At 40.7% G+C, this 22717-nt stretch overlaps 1 protein-coding gene across 1 annotated transcript in view; it reads right to left on the bottom strand.

The window, feature by feature from the left end:
- Positions 1-207: 207 nt before the first annotated feature.
- Positions 208-22717, bottom strand: part of LOC143020134 (uncharacterized) — a 64412-nt gene continuing 41902 nt past the window's right edge. Inside the window, exons 5-6 of the mRNA XM_076176292.1 lie at positions 2279-2359; positions 208-1510 (exon numbers count right to left, since the gene is read on the bottom strand). Of these exons, the coding sequence (XP_076032407.1) occupies positions 1335-1510; positions 2279-2359 (257 nt within the window). The 3' untranslated portion in view covers positions 208-1334. The remainder of the gene's footprint in view (positions 1511-2278; positions 2360-22717) is intronic.

The following is a 22717-nucleotide window of genomic DNA, read 5'->3' as shown; positions in this document are numbered from 1 at the left end:
GAATGGGTCTCAGTGAACAGATGTACATATCTATCAACCACAATATACTTTAATTCTAAGCCATCAACATCGAGGAAGATTCGAGGAGGCCAACGTGCAGAAACTGAAACGTGGTATGGCCAAGGACTCGAACCTTGACTGCCGCGTGACAAGTGTTAGTGACTTATTCGGCTAAGTCACTAACACTTGTCACATGCTAGCCCAGGTTCGAGTCCTTGGCCGTACCACGTTTCAATTTCTGCATGGTGGCCTCCTCAACCAATGGCATCTGGTGTATTGGTATTGCAGAACTACAACATTCCCCTTTTCATTCGATATCGATAGCATTCAATCTAATGAATTTTTTAAAATAATTTCTTTATACTTGTACATTATATAACCCTTAAACTTATTGCCAGCAGCCATCTCCAGGTTCATAAAAAATACGTAAATATACAAAAATCCTTGTATGGAACCACTTCACCGTTCCAACGATGCTGTGTTTGGCTGTTTGCGCATGCGCACATGACAGAGATAAAAAAAATGCACGCTAGGCAGAGAGAGCACTGTCGCTCACGCAATGACGACTGTTGTCCAAGTGTAAAGTAATTCTTATTTATACTCAGCGTGCGTTGTGCTTAAAAACTGTGTATTATATTCTTGAATGTAATAAAGTGTAGAATTAGATGATTATCATGCTCACGAGAAAATTACTATTAAGAAAAGAAGCTGCTCATCACCTGGTATTCATATATCTCAGTCAGGAATAAGCAACATCAAGAAGTTTATTTGTAGCTTTAATTTTGAATGATGCCAACGGAAAGATTGGCTTTGCGGTTGTGAAATAAAAATGCATTGTTTTGCTACCCGTGCTTGGTGAGGTGAGCTAACATGAAAAAAAAAAAAACATGATAGGTTGATAGGTCAAAGAAGCACTTTAGAAATGTGGTTTCAATGTCACTTTTAGGAAACGTTAAGGAGAAACTTAGTGAGGCATATAGACTTTCAATCGATGTTTGTTTCGTTGTACACAACATCAAAACAATGGATAGAATTGTTCTGAGACAGCACTCCTACTAATTTTAGTTACGAGCTGCCATTGTTGGCAACAGCAGGAAGGAAATGTTTAAAATTGTTCTGAGACAGCACTCCTACTAATTTTAATTACGAGGCACCATTGCTGGCAACAGCAGGAAGGAAATATGTAGTCTGTCAGTGTCTTGAGGAAGCGACATGTCGTCGGCCGATCCAGGGAATGTAGACTTTTCTGCTGTATATATGTATGTACTCGTATTTGTGCATTTACCATGGCTGCCGCCAGACGATTCTATTCAACTGGTAGGTCAATGGCTGAGTTATGACAGACTGCAGCAGATGTAGGGTAGTTCTTCGTAGTAGGTAAAAGGACCGAGCGAAATGACGGGCGGCGTCAGGTCAAACGCGAAGTACTCAGTTATGAGGGAAGTTGTCGTGGTGAGGTTGATTCCTTGTAGGACCGTCGATCTCATGGAGCTCAGGTATGTTACACTTCCTGTGGAAAGACGGATGAGGTCATATGCTGCCCAGCTGCCGGCACCAGAGAATGATGCATGATTTTTTACATTGGACTTAATTCTTGAGTACTATAGTGGACACTATCTCTCTTTGGAGGCTGCAACGTGGGGAGTTCTTATGTGGAGCATTTGTAATGGGGATAATTTTAAGAGGTCGTAAGGGACTTGTTAAGGCCGTATGACTGCGTGACACAAAGGTATGATCCTCTACAAAAAAAAAATTGACATCCTCAGGTCCTTAGTTAATTAGATATCGTGGACGGAGCTGCACAGTCAGAAAAGAAATGTACAGAAGGACATTGAGCTTCTTGGATTCCAAGGGGGTTGAATCAAGAGGGGGGGGGGGGCAGAGGGAGGGTGGTGGAGTGGGGGTGAAGGAGAATGTGAAGGTGAGGAGTCTACGCCAGGAGACGCGTAGCTGCGGCCAAAACCGTCTCCTTTGGCGTTTGCTCTTTTGGGATTCTTGGGTCGGGTAACAGTCACTGCTGGGAATCGGAGAGATGTGCGGGGACTCGAACCCACAAGTAAATGAATGCGAGAACAGCACGCTTCCAATTACGCCAACAGTGCTCAGAACATAGATGGAAATAACGAAGGTACAAGAGAAAAAATAATTGATAGTTGTCGTTATTGTGGGGTTCTTTTGGCCTCAAAATTGGGGCAAGGAGTGGAGATGGTGGGGTGGAGGAGCGAGGTAGGGAATGGATACAGAAAAGTAGGAGAATAAACTGTGATCATGTACTTACCGCCTGGGTGAGTCCATTTGGTATACTTAATCCCTTCAGTTGCATGGGACGAAAGGCCCACCAGAGCTAGTGTGTTCACGTCTGCAATGTAAGATGTGTCTAGTGAGTGTGGACCAGAATGTGTGTCAGAACGTGTGACCCATCATATAGGTAACTTGACCTAAGGTCACATTAAAAAAAAAGTTGGTTATCGTCCCCGCTCGATCCGAGAAAACGACCTAAGCATTTTCTTTTGATAAAAAAAAAAAAAAATCCAATTTAAAATTTCATGCCTCCCGAGTTTCGAGCCTTCCGTATGTGCCCAAGTACACCTTACATTTGGCGCAGTGCATGAATGGCTGACTCGGTGAAAGTGCCAGAGTGTTTGGCTTACCGCATATTTTATGGCTTTTATCGAAATTAGCATAGCGCAAAAGGGCCATTCTTCCCCCTTGAAGTCCTGGTTTGGACTGAGTATTGCCAACGACACGTCTCCTTCTGCATTCTGTGCAGAATTCTCTGACGGAAAGTTTGACAACGAGCCGCTACAGCAGTCATGCAGGCGATCATTTGTCGAAGTTGTAGCTGGTGAGTTTGCGTGTTTCATCCGCATATTTTGAAAAGTGATAAAAAAATAAAAATAAAAAAATCCGCCCGACCCGCCTCCTTCCAGGAGCAAGCACTATGAATTTTTTTTTTTTTTTTTTTATGTGGCCTAACCTAATCTAACCTAACATTACCTAACTTTACCTAACCTAACCAAACCTAACCTACTCTAATATGATTTATTATTGGCTAACTAAACGTTTAATAAGTCCTATTCTGTCAGTAACATGAAAACTATTCCCCATGCAGTAACCACCCATGTATTTCTAAGGCTCTGAATTAAAGAAAACTGGAATGATTTTTTTTTTCGGGGGGGGGGGGGAGCAAATATTGAAGAAATGTGTATTCTGTTATGGGAGTATTATTATTTACAGGAACAGAAAAACGGAGAAAATGTATATATAGGGAGATTCTCTTGTAGACATTTGTTGTTGAATTTCAAGCTTTCTAACAAGGACTCGGCCATATGGGGGTGGTGAATAAACCAGATTACCAAAGTAATTCATTTAATTATCAACGTTTCGTCTGTAAGGAGACATCATAAGGAAAATATGTAACATATAAATTACCGACATTCAGAAACAAAGAACATGGGTATAAATAATAATAATAAAAAATCATCAATCAAGAAAATAGACATCAATAAATAAAATCGTAAACCAATACAGTTACATAGACTGTTGGGGAACAATACTTACAAAATTAGAAATTTAAAGAAATGACAAAAGACAGCGTGGGCCTTTGACTTATAATATCAGAGCCTAACCTGCATGGGTGGTGGAGGGGAGGGGGAGTGGGGTGTGACCCGTCTTAACAGCGTCGGTATGGGGGTTGGGGGGGTTGAGGTGGAGGTTGAGAGCTCGGTTGGAGGGGAAGATGGAGGGAGTGGGTGGGAGGAGGAAGGAGAGGGTGCTTATGACCCGACTTCACATTGTCAGAGGGTGTGGTGGACACAGAAGTGTTTGGTTGGGGGGCGCGGGGCGGGGGTTCGCTCGCCGTGCGGGCGAGAACATTGTTATACAAGCTAATGCTTGAAATCATGTTACATTAGATGTTTATAATAGGGTTATGTTCTCTTATAAATATTGCTTCTAAAAGCTTAAGTTTATGTGCATCCTTATTACTTGCGATTATTCTAGTATTCTTAACCAAGTACTCACGGGTGGCGGTTTGGTTATGATATATTCTCAAATGATGTTTGATAGCCCCACTTTGTAAGTGCATAGAAATTCTCCTACTGAGACAACATCTAGTGTATCCAACGTAGGTTAAGTTACGAGTTTCACAGTCCTCGTTATCACATCTAAACTCATATACTACGTTGGTTTTAGAAAAAGTCCCAGTATTGCTATTCAGGTTGCTTTTCATAACCAAAAAGATAGTTTTTGGGTTGGAGCAGAATACAACTACGCGGATTTTCTTCTCGCTAGAGACTGGGTGGCAGTTTTTAGTGATGATATCTTTCATGATTTTTTTCATCTTTCTTTGTAAGCCTTAGTAAAGATGTTATGATAATGGATGTTAATAAATTGGGGCTTAGAGGGTGTTTGGGGGGAAAGGTGGTCACAGATCATTTTGTTACCAAAAAAGAAAAACAAATCATAAAAGATATCATCACTAAAATCTGCCACCCAGCCTTTTTCAACTACGCCCCCCCCCCCACAGTAGTCCATGGGGTTACAATAAAACGACTTGGGGGACCAGATGTTGGAACTGGTGAAGTCGTAGAAGATCTCGAACAGCCACTTTGGGTTTTCTCGGAGGTATGACACGGAGCTGAGTTCTGCTTTAGTGAAGTCATGCCTTAATTATTGTTCTCTCTAAAATACTCGTGCCATAGTCGTTTTCTTTATTAATATCGTCATCTTGCTAGCCAAGATAGATAGATAGACTTTATTTGGCAATGAATCAATGTACATGAAGTGCAAATAATGACAAGAACACATAGTTCGGAATAATAAATGCAAATTGCCGAGGATAACACAAAAAGCATGTACGCTTATTTCCATTGTGGTCCTCATCAGATTGTTATTCTACACTAAGTCACACTGACAACATACGTAGGGGGTTAACTCCTTCCAAACGGTGCCGCATACGTAGGAGCAAGTGGATACGCGAGGCTGCCACATCGGCGTCTTGATTATATTTATTGTAGTTGCCCCTGCGTAATGACATACTCTCTAAACGAGTGGTTCCCAAACTTTTTCTGTCATTTCCCCCTGCACCCAGGTCAACTATCCAGATTTCCCCCTTCATGTGTAGCAGGGAAAGAGTAGTTGAAATACACTGTGACTATTTACTAATTTATTTTTCAAATGTTCAAATATACTGATAAACAGGCATTCTCTCTCTCTCTCTCTCTCTCTCTCTCTCTCAGACATGAGAAAATCCATTAGAGATTTTTTTTTAGTTAGTAGGTAGTGTAATTATTTCCCCCTGGTAGTTTCAAATTTCCCCCCAGGTGGAAATTTCCCCCAGTTTGGGAACCACCGCTCTAAACTGTCTTCATCACATTTTCTATGGTTATCAATATTCACGGGTGAAAGAGAGAACGATCGATATAAGCGGTGACTATATTTTATGATGCGATTATTATTACGACACATCGTACGTCTGGCAGGTAATGCTGCCCGTGAAATTTTGGTCCGTACTGAAGAGGTCACCTCAACCAACAAAGTTAGGAAAGGAGTTGGAGGTTTAGTTATAGAGATATCTTTATAATATTTTTATGTTTGAGTATTTTTTTTAGAACAAGACAAAGTTTATGTAAATTTTGTCCAAGTAGTAGATGAACAAAAGGATGGCCCTAAGGTGGGTAACCAAGCAAGATTGCATTTTAGCTACATTGGTTTTAAGTAATATAGTGTTTGATGCAATAATTTAAAGTACAATTACTAATGAATGGGGAAGATTGGTATGATAGGTTCTAAGGAGAAGGCAGAAGGAAGGAAAGATACTTGCTCTAAGATTTAACTATAGTCAGCGCAAGGAGAATTGGCCGATAAGGCGTGGCTAGGATATTTCCCGGTGTTGCCACATATGGGCATCCATGGCGAGAACGTGCGTGTGGATGCAATGTTTTCTGAATGCAGTGTGAGGGGGGCGGGGCCAGAGATTAGATGTAGTGGCAACGTCGCTCTCGCATGCACATATGCCATATCTACACTTAAAGAAACGAAACCTTTGTATAGAAAACATTGCTTTGATTTTTATCTCAGTGGTGGTGTGTGACAAAAAATTATAATATAATCATATGAGGCAACATTATAAAATTATAAAATAGAATTATATAATAAAATAAAACTATAAAATAATTATATGTGGCACCACAGGGGAACTCCCAGTGGTCCGCCCTAACGGCCAGATCTCAGTGCATAGGGTATAGTGGAGAATTTGATAAATTGTTTGATTACAAGTTTGGACTTGAAATATGTATTAGGATGGTTGATTTATGAAAATACAGCATTCAGCAAATGTTATGGATCTGTACTCTGTGCAAGTTAAATAACCTATCTAAGATGGTAGATGATCTGCAGGAGGCAATGAATAGTTGAATATTAAATTGACTGAGCTTTCTAGTACGAGTACGTCACGATCGATGCAAATCGACGTCGCTACCTCAGGGAAGCCACCGCTTCCAACATTTGCTGTCTGCACCGCCTCCAGGGAGTTTGCGCCTCCACTGACGTCCCTCACAGCCTCTGCCCCGCATTGGACGTCACGAGCGACGCAGATCGACGTCGCTACTTCAGGGAAGCCACCGCTTCCAACATTTGCTGTCTGCGCCATCTCCAGGGAGATCCCGTTTCCACTGACGTCACTCAAGGCCCCTTCCCCGCACTAGATGTCACGATCGCCGCAGATCGACATCACTGACGCCCGTACTGTTGGCTTGAGCGATGTCCAAGTGGACCCCGCAAGAGCCATGACCAGCTGCTACCTATGGGTGAGATGGCGGGTAAATCGGAGTAGATGACCAAAATGACCCAAAATCTCCCCATGAATTTTGCCGAAAATCCGAAGGTGACCAATTTGATCCAAACTTGCCCCACGGGGAGAGAGTCGGACACAGTGCCAAGGACGTGGCGGTAGCAACCCTCCAAAGTTGGGGCTTTTAACCCAGTATTGACTTTTGGGCCTCTGGCACCCATACCGTCGGCCTAAGTGGTGTCAAATTGAACTCCACGGCAACCCTGGCCGCACTCAACCTGTGGGTGAGATGGTGGTTAAATCGAAGCAGGTGACCATAATAACCCAAAATCCAAAAAATCTCAATGGAGTAACCCCTGACTTCTGCCGCAAATCGGAAGGTGACCGATTTGATCCAAACTTGCCCCACAGGGAGAGAGTCGGACACAGTACACAGCAAGGTAGACATGAGGAGCGTGAGCCAAAGGACGTGGCGGTAGCAACCCTCCAGAGTTGTGCCTTTTAACCCAGTATTGACTTTTGGGCCTCTGGCACCCATACCGTCGGCCTAAGTGGTGTCAAATTGAACTCCACGGCAACCCTGGCCGCACTCAACCTGTGGGTGAGATGGCGGGTAAATCGGAGCAGGTGACCAAAATAACCAAAAATCCAAAAAATCTCAAAGGAGTAACCCCATGAATTTTGCCGAAAATCCGAAGGTGACCGATTTGATCCAAACTTGCCCCACAGGGAGAGAGTCGGACACAGTGCACAGCAAGGTAGACATGAGCAGCCTGAGCCCAAGAACGTGGCGGTAGCAACCCTCCAAATTTGGGGCTTTTAACCCAGTATTGACTTTTGGTCCTCTGGCACCCATACCGTTGGCCTAAGTGGTGTCAAATTGAACTCCACGGCAACCCTGGCCGCACTCAACCTGTGGGTGAGATGGCGGGTAAATCGGAGCAGGTGACCAAAATAACCCAAAATCCAAAAAATCTCAAAGGAATTTTGCCGGAAATCTGAAGGTGACCGATTTGATCCAAACTTGCCCAACAGGGAGAGAGACGGACACAGTGCACAGCAAGGTAGACATGAGGAGCCTGAGCCCAAGGATGTGGTGGTAGCAACCCTTCAAAGCTGGGCCTTTTAACCCAGTATTGACTTTTGGGCCTATGGCACCCATACCGTCGGCCTAAGTGGTGTCAAATTGAACTCCACGGCAACCCATGCCGCACTCAACCTGTGGGTGAGATGGCGGGTAAATCGGAGCAGGTGACCAAAATAACCCAAAGTCCAAAAAATCTCAAAGGAACCCCATGAATTTTGCCGAAAATCCGAAGGTGATCGATTTGATCCAAACTTGCCCAACAGGGAGAGAGTCGGACACAGTGCACAGCAAGGTAGACATGAGCAGCCTGAGCCAAAGGACGTGGCGGTAGCAACCCTCCAAAGTTGTGCCTTTTAACCCAGTATTGACTTTTGGTCCTCTGGCACCCATACCGTCGGCCTAAGTGGTGTCAAATTGAACTCCACGGCAAGCACTCAACCTGTGGGTGAGATGGCGGGTAAATCAGAGGTGACCATAATAACCCAAAATCCAAAAAAATCTCAAGGAAGAAACCCCATGAATTTTGCCGAAAATCCGAAGGTGACCGATTTGATCCAAACTTGCCCCACTGGGAGAAAGTCGGACACAGTACACAGCAAGGTAGACATGAGCAGCCTAAGCCCAAGGACGTGGCGGTAGCAACCCTCCAAATTTGGGCCTTTTAACCTAGTATTGACTTTTGGGCCTCTGGCACCCATACCGTCGGCCTAAGTGGTGTCAAATTGAAATCCGCGGGAACCCTGGCCGCACTCAACCTGTGGGTGAGATGGCGGGTAAATCGGAGCAGGTGACCAAAATGACCCAAAATCCAAAAAATCTCAGGAGTAACCCCATGAATTTTGCCGAAAATCTGAAGGTGACCGATTTGATCCAAACTTGCCCCACAGTGAGAGTCGGACACATTGCACAGAAAGGTAGACATGAGCAACATGAGCCCAAGAACGTGGCGGTAGCAACCCTCCAAAGGTGGGCCTTTTAACCCAGTATTGACTTTTGGGCCTCTGGCACCCATACCGTTGGCCTAAGTGGTGTCAAATTGAACTCCACGACAACCCTGGCCGCACTCAACCAGTGGGTGAGATGGCGGGCAAATCGGAGGTGACCAAAATGACCCAAAATCCAAAAAATCTCAGGAGTAACCCCATGAATTTTGCCGAAAATCCGAAGGTGACCGATTTGATCCAAACTTGCCCCACAGTGAGAGTCGGACACATTGCACAGCAAGGTAGACATGAGCAACATGAGCCCAAGAACGTGGCGGTAGCAACCCTCCAAAGGTGGGCCTTTAAACCCATTATTGACTTTTGGGCCTCTGGCACCCAAACCGTTGGCCTAAGTGGTGTCAAATTGAACTCCACGGCAACCCTTGCCACACTCAACCTGTGGGTGAGATGGCGTGTAAATCGGAGCAGGTGACCATAATAACCCAAAATCCATGAATTTTGCCGAAAATCCGAAGGTGACCGATTTGATCCAAACCTGCCCCACAGGGAAGGACTCGGACACAGTGCACAGCAAGGTAGACATGAGCAGCCTGACCCCAAGGACATGGCGGTAGCAACCCTCCAAAGTTGTGCCTTTTAACCAGGTATTGACTTTTGAGCCTCTGGCACCCATACCGTCGGCCTAAGTGGTGTTAAATTGAACTCCACGGCAGCCCTAGCCGCCCTCGACCTGTGGGTGAGATGGCGGGTAAATCGGAGCAAGTGACCAGAATGACCTAAAATCCAAAAAATCTCGTGAATTTAGCCGAAAATTCGAATGTGACTGATTTGGTCCAAACTTGCCCCACGGGGAGAGAGTCGGTCAAAGTGCACAGCAAGGGAAGCATGAGCAGCCTGAGTCCAAGGGCGTGGCAGTGGCACCTCTCCAAATTTGGACCTTTTCACCCAGTAATCAAGTTTTGGCTTCTGGCACCCATACCGTTGGCCTGAGTGTTGTCAAATTGAACTTCACGGCAGCCCTAGCCGCCCTCGACCTGTGGGTGAGATGGCGGGTAAATCGGAACAAGTGACCAAAATGACCCAAAATCCAAAAAATCTCAAAGGACCCCATGAATTTAGCCGAAAATTCGAATGTTACCGATTTGGTCCAAACTTACCACACAGGGAGAGAGTCGGTCAAAGTGCACAGCAAGGTAAACATAAGCAGCCTGAGTCCAAGGGCGTGGCAGTGGCACCCCTCCAAATTTGGGACTTTTCACCCAGTAATAACCTTTTGGCCTCTGGCACCCATACCGTTGGCCTGAATGGTGTCAAATTGGACTCCACGGCAGCCCTAGCTGCCTTCGACCTGTGGGTGAGATGTCGGGTAAATCGGAGCAAGTGACCAGAATGACCCAAAATCCAAAAAAATCTCAAAGGATTAACCCCATGAATTTAGCCGCAAATTCAAAGGTGACCGAATTGTTCCAAACTTGCCCCACAGGGAGAGAGTCGGTCAAAGTGCTTGAGTCCAAGGGCGTGGCAGTGGCACCCCTCCAAATTTGGGCCTTTTTACCCAGTAATCTCCTTTTGGCCTCTGGCACCCATACCGTTGGCCTGAGTGGTGTCAAATTGGACTCTACGGCAGCCCTAGCCGCCCTCGAACTGTGGGTGAGATGGCGGGTAAATTTAGCCGAAAATTCGAAGGTGACCGATTTGGTCTAAACTTGCGCCACAGGGAGAGAGTCGGTCAAAGTAAACAGCAAGGTAAACATGAGCAGCCTGAGTCCAAGGGCGTGGCAGTGGCACCCCTCCAAATTTGGGCCTTTTTACCCAGTAATCTCCTTTTGGCCTCTGGCACCCATACCGTTGGCCTAAGTGGTGTCAAATTGGACTCCACGGCAGCCCTAGCTGCCCTCGACCAGTGGGCGAGATGTCGGCTAAATCGGAGCAAGTGACCAGAATGACCCATAATCCAAAAAATCTCCCCATGAATTTATCCACAAATTCGAAGGTCACCAATTTGGTCCAAACTTGCCCCCACAGGGAGAGTGTCGGTCAAAGTGCACAGCAAGGTAAACATGAACAGCCTGAGTCCAAGGGCGTGGCAGTGGCACCCCTCCAATTTTGGCCTTTTCACCCAGTAATCACCTTTTGGCCTTTGGCACCCATACCATTGGCCTGAGAGGTGTCAAATTGGACTCCACGGCAGCCCTAGCCGCCCTCGACCTGTGGGTGAGATGGCGGGTAAATCGGACCAAGTGACCAAAATGACCCAAAATCCAAAAATATCATGTTCTTTGGTCGTGAGTCACAGTGAGCGTCGAAAATAATTTTAACATCGTAAATTTTTCGACCACCAAGGCTGTAGATTAGCTTAAGTTGAATAGAAAAAGTCATGTTCATTTCGTCCTGAGTCACAGTGACCGTCGAAAATAGTTTTAACATGGTAAAATTCTGGACCACCATGACTGTAGATTAGCTTAAGTTGAATAGGAAAAGTCATGTTCATTTCGTCGTGAGTCAGTGACCGTCGAAAATAATTTTAACATGGTAAAATTCTCGACCACCATGACTGTAGATTAGCTAAAGTTGAAGGGGAAAAGTCATTTTCAATTCGTCGTGAGTCACAGTGAGTGTCGAAAATAATTTTAACATGGTAAAATTCTCGACCACCATGACTGTAGATTACCTTAATTTGAATAGGAAAAGTCATGTTCATTTCGTCCTGAGTCACAATGAGCGTCGAAAATAGTTTTAACATGGTAAAATTCTCGACCACCATGACTGTAGATTAGCTTAAGTAGAATAGGAAAAGTCATGTTCATTTCGTCCTGAGTCACAGTGAGCGTCGAAAATAATTTTAACACGGTAAAATTCTCGACCACCATGACTGTAGATTAGCTTAAGTTGAATAGGAAAAGTCATGTTCATTTCGTCCTGAGTCACAGTCACCATGAATGTAGATTAGCTTAAGTTGAATTGGAAAAGTCATGTTCATTTCGTCCTGAGTCACAGTCACCATGACTGTAGATTAGCTTAAGTTGAATAGGAAAAGTCATGTTCATTTCGTCCTGAGTCATAGTCAGCGTCAAATATAATTTTAACATGGTAAAATTCTCGACCACCATGACTGTAGATTAGCTTAAGTTGAATAGGAAAAGCCATGTTAATTTCGTCCTGAGTCAAAGTGAGCGTCGGAAATAATTTTCACATGGTAAAATTCTCGACCACCATGACTGTAGATTTGCTTAAGTTGAATAGGAAAAGTCATGTTCATTTCGTCCTGAGTCACAGTCACCATGACTGTAGATTAGCTTAAGTTCAATAGGAAAAGTCATGTTCATTTCGTCCTGAGTCAATGAGCGTCGAAAATAATTTTAACATGGTAAAATTCTAGACCACCATGACTGTAGATTAGCTTAAGTTGAATAGGAAAAGTCATGTTCATTTCGTCCTGAGTCACAGTCACCATGACTGTAAATTAGCTTAAATTGAGCGTCGAAAATAATTTTAACATTGTAAAATTCTCAACCACCATGACTGTAGATTAGCTTAAGTTGAATAGGAAAAGTCATGTTCATTTCGTCGTGAGTCACAGTGAGCGTCGAAAATAATTATAACATGGGAAAATTCTCGATCACCATGATTGTAGATTAGCTCAAGTTGAATTGGAAAAGTCATGTTCATTTCGTCCTGAGTCACAGTGAGCGTCGAAAATAATTTTAATATAGTAAAATTCTCGACCACCATGACTGTAGATTAGCTTAAGTTGAATAGGAAAACTCATGTTCATTTCAACCTGAGTCACAGTGAGCGTCGAAAATAGTTTTAACATGGTAAAATTCTCGACTACCATGACTGTAGATTAGCTTAAGTTGAAAAGGAAAAGTCATGTTTATTTCGTCTTGAGTCACAGTGGGCGTCGAAAATAATTTTAACATGGTAAAATTCTCGACCATTATGACTGTAGATTAGCTTAAGTTGAATAGGAAAAGTCATGTTCATTTCGTCCTGAGTCACAGTGAGCCTCAAAAATAATTTTAACATGGTAAAATTCTCGACCACCATGACTGTAGATTAGCTTAAGTTGAAGAGTAAAAGTCATGTTCATTTCGTCGTGAGTCACAGTGACCGTCGAAAATAGTTTTAACATGGTAAAATTCTCGACCACCATGACTGTAGATTAGCTTCAGTTTAATAGGAAAAGCCATGTTCATTTTGTCGTGAGTCACAGTGAGCGTCGAAAATAATTTTAACATGTTAAAATTCTCGACCACCATGACTGAAGATTAGCTTTAGTTCAATAGAAAAAGTCATGTTCATTTCATCCTGAGTCACAGTGATCTGTTGAGACAATTTTAACACTGTATAATTCTCGACCACCATGATTGTAGATTAGCTCAAGTTGAATAGGAAAAGTCATATTCATTTCGTCGTGAGTCATAGTGAGCGTCGAAAATAATTTTACCATGGTAAAATTCTCGACCACCATGACTGGAGATTAGCTTAAGTTGAATAAGAAAAGTCATTTTCATTTTGTCCTGAGTCACAGTCAGCTTCGAAAATAATTTTACCATGGTAAAATTCTCGACCACCATGACTGTTGATTAGCTTAAGTTGAATAGGAAAAGTCATGTTCATTTCGTCCTGAGTCACAGTGAGCGTCGAAAATAATTTTAACATGGTAAAATTCTCGACCACCATGACTGTAGATTAGCTTAAGTTGAATAGGAAAAGTCATGTTCATTTCGACATGAGTCACAGTGAGCGTCGAAAATAATTATAACATGGTAAAATTCTCGACCACCATGACTCTAGATTAGCTTAAGTTCACTAGGAAAAGTCATGTTCATTTTGTCGTGAGTCACAGTGAGCGTCGAAAATAATTTTAACATGGTAAAGTTCTCGGCCACCATGACTATAGATTAGCTTAAGTTGAATAGGAAAAGTCATGTTCATTTCATCCTGAGTCACAGTGGGCTGTTGAGACAATTTTAACATGGTAAAATTCTCGACCCCTATGACTGTAGATTACCTTAAGTTGAATAGGAAAAGTTATATTAATTTCGTCGTGAGTCACAGTGAGCGTCGAAAATAATTTTAACATGGTGAAATTCTCGACCACCATGACTGTAGATTAGCTTAAGTTGAATAGGAAAAGTCATGTTCATTTTGTCCTGAGTCACAGTGAGCGTCGAAAATAATTTTAACATGGGAAAATTCTCGACCACCATGAGTGTAGATTAGCTTAAGTTGAATAGGAAAAATCATGTTCATTTCGTCCTGAGTCACAGTGAGCGTCGAAAATATTTTTAACATGGTAAAATTCTCGACCACCATGACTGTAGATTAGCTTAAGTTGAATAGGAAAAGTCATGTTCATTTCGTCCTGAGTCACAGTGAGCGTCGAAAATAATTTTAACATGGTAAAATTCTCGACCACCATGACTGTAGATTAGCTTAAGTTGAATAGGAAAAGTCATGTTCATTTAGTCCTGAGTCACAGTGAGCGTCGAAAATAATTTTAACATGGTAAAATTCTCGACCACCATGACTGTAGATTAGCTTAAGTTGAATAGAAAAAGTCATATTCATTTCGTCGTGAGTCACAGTGAGCGTCAAAATAATTTTAACATAGTAAAATTCTCGAACACCATGACAGGATTAGCTTAAGTTAAATAGAAAAAGTCAGGTTCATTTAGTCCTGAGACACAGTGAGCGTCAAAAATAATTTTAACATGGTGTAATTCTCGACCACCATGACTGTAGATTAGCTTAAGTTGAATAGGAAAAGTCATGTTCATTTTGTCCTGAGTCACAGTGAGCGTCGAAAATAATTTTAACATGGTAAAATTCTCGACCACCATGACCGTAGATTAGCTTAAGTTGAATAGGAAAAGTCATGTTCATTTCGTCCTGAGTCACAGTGAGCGTCGAAAATAATTTTAACATGGTAAAATTCTCGACCACCATGACTGTAGATTAGCTTAAGTTGAATAGGAAAAGTCATGTTCATTTCGACATGAGTCACAGTAACCGTCGAAAATAATTTTAACATGGTAAAATTCCCGACCACTGACTGTAGATTAGCTTAAATTCACTAGGAAAAGTCATGTTCATTTTGTCGTGAGTCACAGTGAGCGTCGAAAATAATTTTAACATGGTAAAATTCTCGACCACCATGACTGTAGATTAGCTTAAGTTGAAAAGAAAAAGTGATGTTCATTTCAACCTGAGTCACAGTGAGCGTCGAAAATAATTTTAACATGGTAAAATTCTCGACAACTATGACTGTAGATTAGCCTAAGTTGAATAGGAAAAGTCATATTAATTTCAACGCAAGTCACAGTGAGCGTCGACAATAATTTTAACATGGTAAAATTCTCGACCACCATGACTGTAGATTAGCTTAAGTTGAATAGGAAAAATCATGTTCATTTCGTCCTCAGTCAGAGTGACCGTCGAAAATAATTTTAACATGGTAAAATTCTCGACCACCATAACTGTAGATTAGCTTAAGTTGCATAGGAAAAGCCATCTTCATTTCGTCCTGAGTCACAGTGAGCGTCGAAAATGAATTAACCATGGTAAAATTATCTACCACCTAGACTGTAGATTAGCTTAAATTGAATAGGAAAAGTTAGGTTCATTTCGTCCACAGTCACAGTGAGCGTCGAAAATAATTTTAACATGGTAAAATTCTCGACCACCATGACTGTAGATTAGCTAATGTTGAATAGGAAAAGTCATGTTCATCTTGTCCTGAGTCACAGTGAGCGTCGAAAATATTTTTAACATGGTAAAATTCTCGACCACCATGACTGTAGATTAGCTTAAGTTGAATAGGAAAATTCATGTTCATTTCGTCCTGAGTCACAGTGAGCGTCGAAAATAATTTTAACATGGTAAAATTCTCGACCACCATGACTGTAGATTAGCTTAAGTTGAATAGGAAAAGTCATGTTCATCTCGTCGTGAGTCACACTGAGCGTCGAAAATAATTTTTACATGGTAAAATTCTCGACCACCATGACTGTAGATTAGCTTAAGTTGAATTGGAAAAGTTATATTCATTTCGTCGTGAGTCACAGTGACCGTCGAAAATAATTTTAACATGGTAAAATTCTCGACCACCATGACTGTAGATTAGCTTAAGTTGAATAGGAAAAGTCATGTTCATTTCGTCCTGAGTCACAGTGAGCGTCGAAAATAATTTTAACATGGTGAAATTCTCGACCACCATGACTGTAGATTAGCTTAAGTTGAATAGGAAAAGTCATGTTCATTTCGTCATGAGTCACAGTGAGCGTCGAAAATAATTTTAACATGGTAAAATTCTCGACCACCATGACTGTAGATTAGCTTAAGTTGAATAGAAAAAGTCATATTCATTTCGTCGTGAGTCACAGTGAGCGTCGAAAATAATTTTAACATGGTAAACTTCTCGACCACCATGATTGTAGATTAGCTTATGTTGAATAGGAAAAGTCATTTTTATTTCGTCCTGAGTCACAGTGAGCGTCGAAAATAATTTTTACATGGTAAAATTCCCGACCACCATGACTGTAGATTAGCTTAAGTTGAATAGGAAAAGTCAGTTTCATTTCGACATGAGTCACAGTGACCGTCGAAAATAATTTTAACATGGTAAAATTCCCGACCACTATGACTGTAGATTAGCTTAAGTTCACTAGGAAAAGTCATGTTCATTTTGTCGTGAGTCACAGTGAGCGTCGAAAATAATTTTAACATGGTAAAGTTCTCGGCCACCATGACTATAGATTAGCTTAAGTTGAATAGGAAAAGTCATGTTCATTTCATCCTGAGTCACAGTGGGCTGTTGAGACAATTTTAACATGGTAAAATTCTCGACCCCTATGACTGTAGATTAGCTTAAGTTGAATAGGAAAAGTCATATTAATTTCGTCGTGAGTCAGAGTGAGCGTCGAAAATCATTTTAACATGGTAAAATTCTCGACCACCATGACTGTAGATTAGCTTAAGTTGAATAGGAAAAGTCATGTTCATTTCATCATCAGTCACAGTGAGCGTCGGAAATAATTTTAACATGGAAAAATTCTCGACCACTATGAAAGTAGATTAGCTTAAGTTGAATAGGAAAAGTCATGTTCATTTCGTCCTGAGTCACAGTGACCGTCGAAAATAATTTTAACATGGTAAAATTCTCGACCACCGTGACCGTAGATTAGCTTAAGTTGAATAGGAAAAGTCATGTTCATTTTGTCCTGAGTCACAGTGAGCGTCGAAAATAATTTTAACATGGTAAAATTCTCGACCACCATGACTGTAGATTAGCTAATGTTGAATAGGAAAAGTCATGTTCATATCGTCCTGAGTCACAGTGAGCGTCGAAAATAATTTTAACATGGAAAATTTATGACCACCAAGACTGTAGATTTGGTTAAGTTGAATAGGAAAATTCATATTCATTTTGTCCTCAGTCACATTGAGCGTCGAAAATAATTATAACGTGGTAAAATTCTCGACCACCATAACAGCAGATTAGTTTAAGATGAATAGGAAAAGTCATGTTCATTTCGTACTGAGTCACAGTGAGCGTCGAAAATTATTTTACCATGGTAAAATTCTCGACTACTATTATTGTAGATTAGTTTAAGTTGAATAGGAAAAGTCATGTTCATTTAGTCCTGAGTCACGTTGAGCGTCGAAAATAATTTTAACATGGTAAAATTCTGGACCACCATGACTGTAGATTAGTTTAAGTTGAATAGGAAAAGTCATGTTCATTTCGTCCTGAGTCACAGTGTGCGTCGAAAATAATTTTAACATGGTAAATTCTCGACCACCGTGACCGTAGATTAGCTTAAGTTGAATAGGAAAAGTCATCTTCATTTCGTCCTGAGTCACAGTGAGCGTCAAAAATAATTTTAACATGGTGTAATTCTCGACCACCATGACTGTAGATTAGCTTAAGTTGAATAGGAAAAGTCATGTTCATTTTGTCCTGAGTCACAGTGAGCGTCGAAAATAATTTTAACATGGTAAAATTCTCGACCACCATGACTGTAGATTAGCTTAAGTTGAATAGGAAAAGTCATGTTCATTTCGTCGTGAGTCATAGTGAGCGTCGAAAATAATTTTAACATGGTAAATTCTCGACCACCGTGACCGTAGATTAGCTTAAATTGAATAGGAAAAGTCATGTTCATTTCGACATGAGTCACAGTGACCGTCGAAAATAATTTTAACATGGTAAAATTCCCGACCACTATGACTGTAGATTAGCTTAAGTTCACTAGGAAAAGTCATGTTCATTTTGTCGTGAGTCACAGTGAGCGTCGAAAATAATTTTAACATGGTAAAGTTCTCGGCCACCATGACTATAGATTAGCTTAAGTTGAATAGGAAAAGTCATGTTCATTTCATCCTGAGTCACAGTGGGCTGTTGAGACAATTTTAACATGGTAAAATTCTCGACCCCTATGACTGTAGATTAGCTTAAGTTGAATAGGAAAAGTCATATTAATTTCGTCGTGAGTCAGAGTGAGCGTCGAAAATCATTTTAACATGGTAAAATTCTCGACCACCATGACTGTAGATTAGCTTAAGTTGAATAGGAAAAGTCATGTTCATTTTGTCCTCAGTCACAGTGAGCGTCGAAAATAATTTTAACATGGTAAAATTCTCGACCACCATGATTGTAGATTAGCTTAAGTTGAATAGGAAAAGTCATGTTCATTTCGTCGTGAGTCACAGTGACCGTCGAAAATAATTTTAACATGGTAAAATTCTCGACCACCGTGACCGTAGATTAGCTTAAGTTGAATAGGAAAAGTCATGTTCATTTTGTCCTGAGTCACAGTGAGCGTCGAAAATAATTTTAACATGGTAAAATTCTCGACCACCATGACTGTAGATTAGCTAATGTTGAATAGGAAAAGTCATGTTCATCTCGTCCTGAGTCACAGTGAGCGTCGAAAATATTTTTAACATGGTAAAATTCTCGACCACCATGACTGTAGATTAGCTTAAGTTGAATAGGAAAAGTCATGTTCATTTTGTCCTGAGTCACAGTGAGCGTCGAAAATAATTTTAACATGGTAAAATTCTCGACCACCATGACTGTAGATTAGCTTAAGTTGAATAGGAAAAGTCATGTTCATCTCGTCGTGAGTCACAGTGAGCGTCGAAAATAATTTTAACATGGTAAAATTCTCGACCACCATGATTGTAGATTAGCTTAAGTTGATAAGGAAAATTTATATTCATTTCGTCCTAAGTCACAGTGACCGTCGAAATTAATTTTAACATGGTAAAATTCTCGACCACCATGACTGTAGATTAGCTTAAGTTGAATAGGAAAAGTCATGTTCATTTCGTCTTGAGTCACAGTGAGCGTCGAAAATAATTTTAACATGGTAAAATTCTCGACTACCATGACTGTAGATTAGCTTAAGTTGAATAGGAAAAGTCATGTTCATTTCGTAATGAGTCACAGTGACCGTCGAAAATAATTTTAACATGGTAAATTTCTCGACCACCATGACTGTAGATTAGCTTAAGTTGAATAGGAAAAGTCATATTCATTTCGTCGTGAGTCACAGTGACCGTCGAAAATAATTTTAACATGGTAAAATTCTCGACCACCATGACTGTAGATTAGCTTAAGTTGAATAGGAAAAGTCATGTTCATTTTGTCCTCAGTCACAGTGAGCGTCGAAAATAATTTTAACATGGTTAAATCCTCGACCACCATGACTGTAGATTAGCTTAAGTTGAATAGGAAAAGTCATGTTCATTTCGTCGTGAGTCATGGTGACCGTCGAAAATAATTTTAACATGGTAAAATTCTCGACCACCATGACTGTAGATTAGCTTAAGTTGAATAAGAAAATTCACAGTGAGCGTCGAAAATAATTTTAACATGGTACAATTCTCGACCACCATGACTAGATTAGCTAATGTTGAATAGGAAAAGTCATGTTCATTTCGTCCTGAGTCACAGTGAGCGTCGAAAATAATTTTAACATGGTAAAATTCTCGACCACTATGACTGTAGATTTGCTTAAGTTGAATAGGAAAAGTCATGTTTATTTCGTCTTGAGTCACAGTGGGCGTCGAAAATAATTTTAACATGGTAAAGTTCTCGACCACCATGACTGTAGATTAGCTTAAGTTAAATAGGAAAAGTCATGTTCATTTCGTCCTGAGTCACAGTGATCTGTTGAGACAATTTTACCATGGTAAAATTCTCGACCACCTGACTGTAGATTAGCTTAAGTTGAATAGGAAAAGTCATGTTCATTTCGTCCTGAGTCACAGTGAGCGTCGAAAATGATTTTAACATGGTACAATTCTCGACCACCATGACTGTAGATTAGCTTAAGTTGAATAGGAAAAGTCATGTTCATTTTGTCGTGAGTCACAGTGAGCGTCGAAAATAATTCTAACATGGTAAAATTCTCGACCACCATGACTGTAGATTAGCTTAAGTTGAATAGGAAAAGTCATGTTCATTTCGTCCTGAGTCACAGTGACCGTCGAAAATAATTATAACATGGTAAAATTCTCGACCACCATGACTGTAGATTAGCTTAAGTTGAATTGGAAAAGTCATGTTCATTTCATCCTGAGTCACAGTGATCTGTTGAGACAATTTTAACACTGTATAATTCTCGACCACCATGATTGTAGATTAGCTCAAGTTGAATAGGAAAAGTCATATTCATTTCGTCGTGAGTCATAGTGAGCGTCGAAAATAATTTTAACATGGTAAATTCTCGACCACCGTGACTGTAGATTAGCTTAAGTTGAATAGGAAAAGTCATGTTCATTTGGTCATGAGTCACAGTGAGCGTCGAAAATAATTTTAACATGGTAATATTCTCGACCACCATGACTGTAGATAAGCTTAAGTTGAATAGGAAATGTCATGTCCATTTCGTCGTGAGTCACAGTGACCGTCGAAAATAAATTTAACATGGTAAAATTCTCGACCACCTTGACTGTAGATTAGCTTAAGTTGAATAGGAAAAGTCATGTTCATATCGTCCTGAGTCACAGTGAGCGTCGAAAATAATTTTAACATGGTAAAATTGTCGACTACTATGACTGTAGATTAGCTTAAGTTGAATAGGAAAAGTCATGTTCATATCGTCCTGAGTCACAGTGAGCGTCGAAAATAATTTTAACATGGTAAAATTGTCGACTACTATGACTGTAGATTAGCTTAAGTTGAATAGGAAAAGTCATGTTCATTTCGTCCTGAGTCACAGTGACCGTCGAAAATAATTCTAACATGGTAAAATTCTCGACCACCATGACCGTAGATTAGCTTAAGTTGAATAGGAAAAGTCATGTTCATTTCGTCCTGAGTCACAGTGAGCGTCGAAAATAATTTTAACATGGTAAAGTTCTCGACCACCATGGCTATAGATTAGCTTAAGTTGAACAGGAAAAGTCATGTTCATTTCATCCTGAGTCACAGTGAGCGTCGAAGATAATTTTAACATGGTAAAATTCTCGACCCATATGACTGTAGACTAGCTTCAGTTGAATAGGAAAAGACATGTTCATTTCGTCCTGAGTCACAGTCACCATGACTGTAGATTAGCTTAAGTTGAATAGGAAAAGTCATGTTCATATCGTCCTGAGTCACAGTGAGCGTCGAAAATAATTTTAACATGGTAAAATTCTCGACCACCATGACTGTAGATAAGCTTAAGTTGAATAGGAAATGTCATGTCCATTTCGTCGTGAGTCACAGTGACCGTCGAAAATAATTTTAACATGGTAAAATTCTCGACCACCATGACTGTAGATTAGCTTAAGTTGAATAGGAAACGTCATGTTCATTTCGTCTTGAGTCACAGTCAGCGTCGAAAGTAATTTTAACATGGTAAAATTCTCGACCACCATGATTGTAGATTAGCTTAAGTTGAATAGGAAAAGTCACGTTCATTTCGTCCTGAGTCACAGTGATCGTCGAAAATAATTTTAACATGGTAAAATTCTCGACTACCATGACTGTAGATTAGCTTAAGTTGAATAGGAAAAGTCATGTTCATTTTGTCCTGAGTCACAGTGAGCGTCGAAAATAATTTTAACATGGTAAAATTCTCGACCACCATGATTGTAGATTAGCTTAAGTTGAATAGGAAAAGTCATGTTCATTTCGTCCTGAGTCACAGTGAGCGTCGAAAATAATTTTAACATGGGAAAATTGTCGACCACTATGACTGTAGATTAGCTTAAGTTGAATAGGAAAAGTCATGTTCATTTCGTCCTGAGTCACAGTGACCGTCGAAAATAATTTTAACATGGTAAAATTCTCGACCACCATGACCGTAGATTAGCTTAAGTTGAATAAGAAAAGTCATGTTCATTTTGTCCTGAGTCACAGTGAGCGTCGAAAATAATTTTAACATGGTAAAATTCTCGACCACCATGACTGTAGATTAGCTTAAGTTGAATAGGAAAAGTCATTTTGATTTCGTCCTGAGTCACAGTGAGCGTCGAAAATAATTATAACATGGTAAAATTCTCGACCCATATGACTGTAGATTAGCTTCAGTTGAATAGGAAAAGTCATATTCAGTTCGTCCTGAGTCACAGTCACCATGATTGTAGATTAGCTTAAGTTGAACAGGAAAATTCATCATCATTTCGTCCTGAGTCACAGTGAGCGTCGAAAATAATTTTAACATGGTAAAATTCTCGACCACCATGACTGTAGATTAGCTTAAGTTAAATAGAAAAAGTCATGTTCATTTCGTCGTGAGTCACAGTGACCGTCGAAAATAATATTAACATGGTAAAATTCTCGACCACCATGACTGTAGATTAGCTTAAGTTGAATAGGAAAAGTCATGTTCATTTCGTCCTGAGTCACAGTGAGCGTCGAAAATAATTTTAACATGGTAAAATTCT

This window comes from Oratosquilla oratoria, chromosome 39, assembly GCF_046742065.1.
Source record: "Oratosquilla oratoria isolate Oo_2021 chromosome 39, ASM4674206v1, whole genome shotgun sequence".
Lineage (NCBI taxonomy): Eukaryota > Metazoa > Arthropoda > Malacostraca > Stomatopoda > Squillidae > Oratosquilla > Oratosquilla oratoria.
Note: the sequence above shows the minus strand (reverse complement) of the source record. Positions and strands in the feature narration are given on the sequence as shown.